The sequence below is a fragment of the Monopterus albus genome, unplaced genomic scaffold (assembly GCF_001952655.1).
Source record: "Monopterus albus unplaced genomic scaffold, M_albus_1.0 scaffold850.1, whole genome shotgun sequence".
Lineage (NCBI taxonomy): Eukaryota > Metazoa > Chordata > Actinopteri > Synbranchiformes > Synbranchidae > Monopterus > Monopterus albus.
In genome coordinates, this window is record NW_018128730.1 from 1,331 (window position 1) to 10,790 (window position 9,460).

Genomic DNA, 9,460 nt, shown 5'->3' on the forward strand with positions numbered 1-9,460 from the left:
AAACTGCACAACAACTTTATTTGACTGTTTGAACTCGACAGAAGCTGAAACTAATGAAGATTCAACATCCAACAACACGGTGAAATGTTTTCATTAAAGAAATGACCATGAGAGAAACAGGCTGCTCTTATTTTGAAAAGATAGCTCTGTTTAACAGGTGGCGTCACCTGACAACAGAGGTCACAATAAAAGATATATCACTTGTAAAGACTTGTATTTTGTAAAACCTGCAGATTTCAATATAAAAGTACCTAATTTACTGATTTCTTACTGATTAAAGTTTGATATTGATGTTTAAATGTGGAATATATTTACATGAAACATTTATTAATTAGAGTTTAAAATTCTGTCTGCCTGATGATGATGATGATGATGAAGATGAAGATGAAGATTATGACGATCAGGTCCTGGGACTGTGTCTGGGCCTCTGGCGGTACTCAGGCAGGTGGTGAAGGATCCAGGCAGCAGGAACCAACAGGGTAGCGGCAAACACCAACATGACAAAGAAACTTTGCTTCACAGACAAAGAAAAACAACAAAACACAGACAAAATATTACAAATCAGAAATCATGAGCGGAAAGTTCAATGATTCATGTGGAGCAGCTCACACTCCCTAAAATCTCCCTGACAAGCTAAACCAGTCTCTGCCCTGGTAAAATACTGTTACTGGTCTGTAAATTTCTGCCTGACAAAAACCAGTTTACATTCAATGCCTAATAAATTTCTAAATTTAACTTTTGTGTGAATCTCTGTCACTTTCTACTGACCATTTTACACAAGTTCAGTATAACCAGCAGCAATTTTAGTGATTTGTAAATTATTCGGAGTAGTACAAAATTGTTCTCTGTGTGCAGCCTGACAAGAGCCTGCAGACAATACTCAGGGCTGAAGAACAAGCATCTGCATGTTTTCAATGAAATCATTTAGTTTTTATTTCAGCTGAACGCCAGTTTCATATAATGCATCATCTATATATATATATATTTTTTTTTTTTCAGTGCTAGTTGTAAATTACTTATTAGCTGGTTGTTGGTTAATTGTTATTTACTCACCCCGGGTCCAATCTTGTCCCTAGGAGGTTTGGTGTAAATCATCATCTTCGTGTCCTTGAGGATTTCTGTCGGACGGGTTAAGGTCGACAATGGGAAGCGCCCCATCATCCTCAGCACTCCACTCACCATTGTCATGGCAACCAACACCTGCACACTGAGATGCACCTGGTTGATTCTGATTGGTTGATGTTTGTTTGACGTTGATGTGCTCAGTTTGAGCTCCTGAGTCAGACTGAGGCTGAATCTGAAGAAGAAGAGGAGGAAGAGAAGGAGAAAGGAGGAGGAGGGAGTGGTGTCTGCATGCCTGTGATTGGACAGGTAATTGACTAAGCTGGCATTTTGATGAGCTGATAGAGAAGTGAATCAGACTGAGAGGATCAATAAAATAAAAAGTTAAAGTGACAGAAATGGTAAAAACGATCAGGTCTGAATTTACTAACAACACTGGAAACAACAGATGAGCAGCTGCAGCTCCACAATCCCAATAATTAGATCTGCAGAACACACAAGTGGCAGAGAAGAAGAAAGGGCCTGAATGAGTGATGTGACAAAGGATAAATGAGTGGGGGCCTGGCCTGTCCTGTTGCCACAGTATATTTAACTGTACCAGTGGTTTTAGTCAACAAGACGGCCTTTGTTTGTTCCCAGATACTGGTGCCTATGAAATTATTATAAGCCAGCTGGGCCAGCCACAGCTTAATGCAGATGCTGTGTGTCGAGCCACATATCTGCCCTTTGCTTGGGTGAGGGCAGGGTTCAGGATGCTTTGCGTTAAGGGCAGGTTAGGTCTGGAAAATGCAGGGTTCAAGATGCTTTGTGTTAAGGGCAGGTTAGGTCTGGAAAATGATGTTGCTTACTGTGGTGCTCTGACGGCCTGGCCTAACACCCCTCTCTCTGGAGCCAGATAACGGGTAGACATCATTTGACTTGTACACTGAGCTTCTATAGGAACGCTCTCCCAGTCTTTGGCACATGACAGATTATATGGATTACTGTTAAGTATGTAAATGGTGTATCTAAGCCGTCCCTGGTAGGCTAGTGGTTAAGGCGCAGCACTCTCACCGCAGCGGCCCGGGTTGTGTCAGGACGGGCATCCGGTGTAAAACACGTGCCAAATGTCAACATGCGAGTCATCAGTGTGATGATTCGGTTTGGTTTTCCTCTAAAATATTAATACTAGTAAGGTCTAGACCTTAGTTTGTAAAGTGTCCTGAGACAGTTGTTTGTTGTGAATTGGTACAAGGAAATTGAATTGAACTGAGTGAGTGATGGAAGAGACGGAAGATGAGTGAGTGATGTAGTGGAGGCCAAAGGGCTGGCATGTGTGTCTGATGTGCAGAAACAGACCAGCAGGTTCAAACCTGTTCAGCCTCAGAAAATATGGGAGACGACAATTTGATAACAGATATAAACACACACACGTGCGCAGAACAGACATGGGAAGGAACAGTTACTGCAGTACAGTACCGAGGCACTGTGCTACTTTATACATCTACTGATCTACTAATGTAATAACATTTCAAGTTGTACTTTTTGGTCTAACAGCTACAGTTACTTTACAGATGAACAAATGGATGAATAAATATTTGTACTCGTAGTACAATGAAATTCAGTTTGACTCTCTCAAGAGTCTCTCTCTCCATCAGCATTCACTTCAGTGCCATTTGCCAACACAGTGGAAGGAGGCCACCTTAACTTTACTCCCACACAAATCGATAATCTTGTTGATAGTACTGCAGCCTACTAAGTCAGAAGAGTTTTTCATAGCCTGGAAAGATAGTTTAATAACATATAAGAAAGCCCTTCGTAGTGCCAGAACCGCATTTTATTCATCACTGATTGAGGAAAATAAGAACAACCCCAGGTTTCTTTTCAGCACTGTAGCCAGGCTGACAAAGAGCCACAGTGCTGTTGAGCTTAACATTCCCTTAGATCTCAGCAGCAATGACTTCATGAGCTTCTTTACAAATAAAATCACAACTATTAGAGAAAAAATTGGTCGGACCACTCTCACAGCTCTCGCAGATGTGCCATCTACTACAATGGCTTTAGAAACATCTTTAAGACCTCATTTATACTTGGACTACTTCTCCCCTATAGATCTCTCTGAGTTGACCTCAGCAATTGCTTCATCTAAATCATCAACATGTCTCCTGGACCCCATCCCGACCAGGCTGCTCCAAGACGTCTTTCCCCTAATCAACACATCCATACTAGATCTGATTAACCTCTCTCTATTAACAGGTTATGTTCCACAGGCTTTTAAACTTGCAGTAATTAAACCTCTACTCAAAAAGCCTACTCTTGACCCAGGTGTCCTAGCTAATTATAGACCAATATCCAATCTCCCATTTATTTCCAAAATCCTTGAAAAAGCTGTTGCAAAGCAGTTATGTGACCACTTGCACAAGAATGATTTGTTTGAGGACTTTCAGTCAGGTTTTAGAGTCCGTCATCCAGCTGTGGCAGTTACTTCTTTGGACAGCAGACACCACAAACGGCAGCAGTTTTAATTTTGATCTCCTTCAACATTGTTTAAGTCAACCAGTAGATTTAAGGTTTCCTCTGTGACCTCATCACATTGTAATCAGTACTGTTGATTGACCCTGAAATATGAGCTGACTTGTTTTTGTGGTTCAGTTTTATTGGTTTTGTTTAAAAAGGAAACAAAGAGGACAGTAAGAGACAATGTTGCTGACCACTGAAACACACATGTTAAAAACAGGAAGTTCAACTTTAAGAAAATCCATAAACACAGGGCCTGAAACAGACAAAGAAATGACAGAAGAAAAAGAGGATGATCCCAGACAGATGAAGGTCAGAGGTCATTTCATGGCTAGTTGGATGTCAGACGTTATCAGTAGAAGTGTCCAGTGGCATCGACCCGTTGTCGCTTTCGACTCTGCTGCTGCTCAAAGAACTGACGGATGTCATCAGACGTCACAACCTATTAGACAACAGAGAGTCAGGCGACATCAGGACTCACAACCTAATGGAGATCAGAGTCAGCTCAGCAGGTCAAAGGTCATGACCAGGGTGAAACTAACCTTTCCTTCAGTTGCAAATCTCTGCAGGAAGTCCTTCAGTTCAGTTTTCATGTCATTGTAACCTGAAACAAACAAAGCTGCATCAGCAACATGGCTGAAAGAGCATCATGGGAGTTGTAGTTTTATCTATTTTATCCAGTCTATAGTAAATACCATGTCAATAGACTCCGTTATGACTTTTTAGTTAGTTTTTTAAGTTTGTCTGTAGCTTTGCTGCTGCCTATTTTGGCCAGAAACCTGTTATAAACAAGATTTTAAAGATGCAAATTCTTCTTGCTTAAACAAAAGCTAAATAAAAAATAAAATCTGTGCAACTCTTGTAGCTTTGTGTATAATACCTGTTGCTCTCATAATTTTGTGAACAGCTCTCTAGTTCAGAGTGTAATAATCATAGTTTTGTGTGCAATACTTGAGTCTTCAAGCATGTCTTAAAGACATAAGGACCTGGATGACCTGTAACTTCTTACTTCTAAACTCTGACAAAACTGAAGTTATTGTGCTTGGGCCTGAAAACCTTAGAAATCTGCTGTCTAATCATATAGTTACTTTAGATGACATAGCTCTTGCCTCCAGTACTACTGTGAGGAACCTTGGAGTCATCTTTGATCAGAATATGTCCTTTAAATCACACATAAACCAAGTCTCTAGATCTACTTTCTTTCACCTGCGCAATATTGCAAAAATCAGGAGCATCCTGTCCCAAAGTGATGCTGAAAAACTGGTCCATGCATTTGTTACTTCCAGGCTGGACTACTGTAACTCTTTACTATAAGTATATCCCAATAATTCCCTAAAAAGCCTCCAGTTAATCCAAAAGGCTGCAGCCAGAGTACTGACAGGAACTAGCAAGAGAGATCATATCTCTCCCATATTAGCTTCTCCCCACTGGCTCCCTGTAAAATTCAGAATAGAATTTAAAATCCTTCTCCTAACATACAAAGCCCTTAATGACAAGGCTCCATCGTATCTTAAAGACCTCGTAGAGCCTTATCATCCTAACAGAGCACTTCGCTCTCAGAGTGCAGGTTTACTTGTGGTCCCTAGAGTCCACAGAACCAGAATGGGAGGCAGAGCCTTTAACTATCAAGCTCCTCTCCTATGAAACCAACTCCCAGTCTCAGTTCGGGAGGCGGACACCCTCTCTACCTTTAAGATTACCCCCCCCCCCCCCCCTCTCCCTCCATCCACCTATCTGCCACCACTACCCGTCAATAACTGTGTCCTCTCTCCCTGTACCTTTCTGCATTGTCGCCAAGTGCTGCTCGGGGGGGTTGTTGGGTTTTTCATCTATAATAATAATAATACTTAGGTCTAGACTTTACTTTGTAAAGTGTCCTGAGACAACTTTTGCTGTGATTTGGCGCTATACAAATAAAATTGAATTGAATAGTTTTGTGTGTGACTCTCACAGTTTAGAGTTTAATACTCATTGGTTCTGTACCGTGGATGATCTCGAGCTGCTGCACCCGGTTCAGGTTGTCCAGCGCAGACATCAGAGGGTCATGTCCTTCTTGTTTCTGTTCATTGTTTTTCCCTTTTTTTTCATAGGCAAGTACGGTGTCCGACTCGTCCAACAAGAAGGACAGACCAGCTTCACAAAGACGCTCCTGAGAACACACAGGTAAAATAGGCAGGTACACACAAGTAAGGTAGAAACCAGTGAGTAATCGATGTTGTTTAACAGGTATCTTATGATTAAAGAAGTGATCTGTCATTTAAAGACTCCTGAGGACCATCGGGTGCTTTGTTAATCATTCTAACAACACGCATCAGAGAACCTGATCTACATAGTAAACAAATGATGTCACAATGATGTCATCGGTGCCTTGGCCAACTGAAACTCAAACAGGTGAATATTACCTGGCAGGTGTTACAAGAGCAGAGCTTGGCGCGCCAGCCTGATGGCCAGAACACAGCTCCAGATTGGATCCTTTTCTGACCAATCTCCTGCAGTTCTTTCAGTCTACAAGTAGGCTCCGCCTCCTCACGGCTCCGCTTACAGCTGGGCTCAATGACATCATCAACCTGAAAAATTAATGATCAGTCGCACAGGTCAGTGACTGTTTTCTGTGCAGATGTGAATAGACTGAATCACACATACTTTAACAAATACATGTGTTACAGAATTTCATTTATTCTTAATTACTGTCCATATGAGATTAATCATCAGTCTGGCCTCCTCTTACAGCTGTAAATTTAAATACTCAGCTTTCTATCACAGCAGTGCTGGAAACTGAAATATTTCTTTAGATAGTAATTGTTTGATAACAAATATTGATAAAGATAATTGACTAATTGACTAAGATCAGCAAGTAGAGTCATGCTTTTATTTGTCAGTCTGGTTCTGACATTAACCTGCTAATACCCTAATATTTCAGCAGAAATGCAAACACAACTCCTCGTGTTATGCTTTTTTGAACAGGTCAGCCTTGTTTGATGGGTTTTGTGTGTCAGTGGAGAAACAAGCTGTCTGTCCAGAGCAATACTCTGAGTCCTCACAAGGTCTGTAAAGTGCTGTAAACTCAGATTGATCATTCTATTGATCTATTAGTGACAGTCTGATAACAAGCCTTATTATAACTGGATGTAAACACTGTAAACATCAAAATGACTGAACCTTTAATAAAAGGTTTACACATAATACATCAATTTATTGATACAGGACCAGTTTTATTTTACAAGTTCTGTTTGTAACAGATGTTAATTTGTCAGTAATAAACTGCTGCAAATGTTCAGATCCATTCATGTTTTCTTGTAAATGTAAACTAACCTGTAAACAAACTAATCTGACATTTTATTTTTATTTTTTTAATTAGCTGATATGAGCATGTGCAGTACAGAGTAAAGATTACATCTTTAAAGGTTGAATATTTTACATTTTAATTCAAATCAGATTGAATCTCTGTACAATAGTCTTTAATGTTAGTTTGCTGCTTGTTATTAGTATTAAACACCTTCTGTTACCATGGTAACCACAGGTATCTGTAAATCTGCTCTTATGGAAGAAAACTCAGAAATGCACAATTTAACAACTCACCAATCCTTCTCTGTTAGAAAGGTTTGTGCTGGACTCTCCGCCTCGTTCCTCGTTCTCTTGTACTGGTGCTCCTGGAACTGAACAGGAAGTACATCACACTCACAGGAAGCACAACACACACACCCACACACACAGGAAGGATAAGTTGATTATTTACCTGCCAGGTGAGCAGCATAGGTCCAGAGGAAAGGGTTTTTGTTCATACAGGACTCACAGATCATCTCCTGCAGCTCCACACAGTCTGGAACTACACAGCCTAGGTGCTGAAAACACACAGGCACAGAAGAAGGCAGTGAGGTCATTCAGAGTTTTTATTAAGTTTATTGTCCAAAAATATTTATGTGAAACATGTGAAATGAACAAAGCCCTGCAGGAAAGACTGACTATTTTTATTTCAGCAGACTCACTGTTGTATGCTACACCTGTAACTTAGTTGACCTAAAAGCAGACTCAAACTGAGAAAAGAAAACTGTGGACTATGATGCCACAGCCAGCAGGTGATGTAGGTGACACACAGTTATCCATTTTGTTAGCAACAGAAGTGGGAGAGGTCACATTCTGTACACACAATCTCATCATGCAGACAAATTAAGATGTTTCCTCTCCAGTCAACAAGGAGAATGCAGGACAACTTAGCCCTCTCAGCAGCTAACCCTTAGCTTTGATAGTCTCTCAGCAGGTGTACCTCTGTCACCTGTGTCAGTGACTTTTTTGGGACTCACCCTGCCATGCAGCCAGTCCTCACACACCACACACTGAATCATCTCATCCTCCACCTGGAGACAAAACCAGCCAATCACAGAGAGACATAGCTTCAGTAAAGAGACCAGAGTACACCTGGTGGCAAGGTGAAGGGCAGGTGAGCACCTCACCTGGTCGTCTGGATCTGGATAAGGCCGGCTGCAGGTACAGTACACGCCAAAGAAGTTGTGACTGTATTTATTCAGACTGTTGACTTCATCTTTATCCTGAAACATGCACATTGTGTTGTGTTTCACACAGTGACCAGAACATGCATTGTGAGGACCACGCAGTCTACTCTTATTTTGAATAATACGGGAAACATCCTGCAGTGGCGGTAATGTGCAGAGCTGATGACAGTAAACAAACATCTTAGGCAGGTATTTATATATTTACAAGAACAATCTGCAGTTGTTTATTTACTTTGCTTATGCCATATTTGAACTCACAGGGGAAAGTTTACACTGAAGCTCTGTGAACTTCCTGTTTCCACAGTCACAGCGAAAATTCCTGTAGAAAATACAGAAGAAAAAAAAAGAACGAGCTTTGTTAATCAAAATGTTAGTCTGTTGATATATACTGTCAGTTTGTTTGCGACAATGTAATACAGATATATTTATACTAGAAATGTCTTGATCGTGTTTTTTGTTTCAATCCTGATACGAATCCTTCAGTATTGTGTAACTGCTGAGTCTGAATGACGTCTTCGTCATTTTGCTTGTGGTCGGCGTATGTTCATACGATGTGCTCATTATGCAAATATTTAAGACATGATGGTGGTGACGTTAAACCAATAACAGCCAAAACAGCCATGCAAGAACATACCCCCCACCCCCTGGGGGTACCAATAATTTGGAAACCTGTCTCTTAAAATATGTCTGGATCAGCTCCACTACTGATCCTTAGTACCAGCTCAGGGCATCTCTGATTTAGTCCTGTACTCTACTAAGGTATTGAAAATATATTAATAATGTATTGATACCGCATCAATGATGTATTTGTTGTATATGCTATATAAACAGGTGAGTGCAAACCTCTTAGTGTAGAGTTCGAAGAGGTCATGACCTTCGTGGCATTTATATGAACAGGCCAAACACACTCCTGCTGCCTCTCCTCCCTTTGGTGTGCAGGTGCTACAGGCATACAGAGCCTGGCGCTTTACATAGCCCTGAAAACACACACGTGTACATACACATCAACACACAGAGAACCATTATGTAGTTATATACATAGCTGTTCCTCTTATTTTTAAACAAAAATGTTCAAACACTGACTACTCTGTTCTAACTATAATGAGTGTTGTTACGTGTAAAATAATTTATTGAAATTTACATCCACCGAGCACTTTATTAGGAACACCTGTGCACCTGATGCAATTATCTGTTCAGCCACTCATGTGATAGCCATGTAATGCATAAAATCCTGCAGATAAAAGTTAGGAACTTCAGTTAATGTCAACAACAGAACAAGAAAGAATAGTTTATCTCAGTGACTTTAACTGTGGCATGACTCTTAATACCAGACAGGCTGGTTGGAGCAGACTGAATGGCTGTGGTAACCCAGTTAACCTTTTTTTTTTTTT

At 40.6% G+C, this 9,460-nt stretch overlaps 1 protein-coding gene across 2 annotated transcripts in view; it reads right to left on the minus strand.

Annotated features, from left to right (window-relative positions):
- Positions 1–3,466: 3,466 nt before the first annotated feature.
- LOC109953613 (putative E3 ubiquitin-protein ligase UBR7) overlaps positions 3,467–9,460 on the minus strand; it is a 7,763-nt gene continuing 1,769 nt past the window's right edge. Inside the window, exons 2-11 of one of the 2 annotated variants that reach the window (XM_020589092.1) lie at positions 8,913–9,046; positions 8,328–8,388; positions 8,010–8,105; positions 7,860–7,913; positions 7,295–7,400; positions 7,138–7,214; positions 5,961–6,125; positions 5,542–5,707; positions 4,101–4,162; positions 3,467–4,000 (exon numbers count right to left, since the gene is read on the minus strand). In XM_020589092.1, the coding sequence (XP_020444748.1) occupies positions 3,911–4,000; positions 4,101–4,162; positions 5,542–5,707; positions 5,961–6,125; positions 7,138–7,214; positions 7,295–7,400; positions 7,860–7,913; positions 8,010–8,105; positions 8,328–8,388; positions 8,913–9,046 (1,011 nt within the window). In that variant the 3' untranslated portion in view covers positions 3,467–3,910. The remainder of the gene's footprint in view (positions 4,001–4,100; positions 4,163–5,541; positions 5,708–5,960; positions 6,126–7,137; positions 7,215–7,294; positions 7,401–7,859; positions 7,914–8,009; positions 8,106–8,327; positions 8,389–8,912; positions 9,047–9,460) is intronic. The other variant, XM_020589091.1, reaches the window with a different exon arrangement.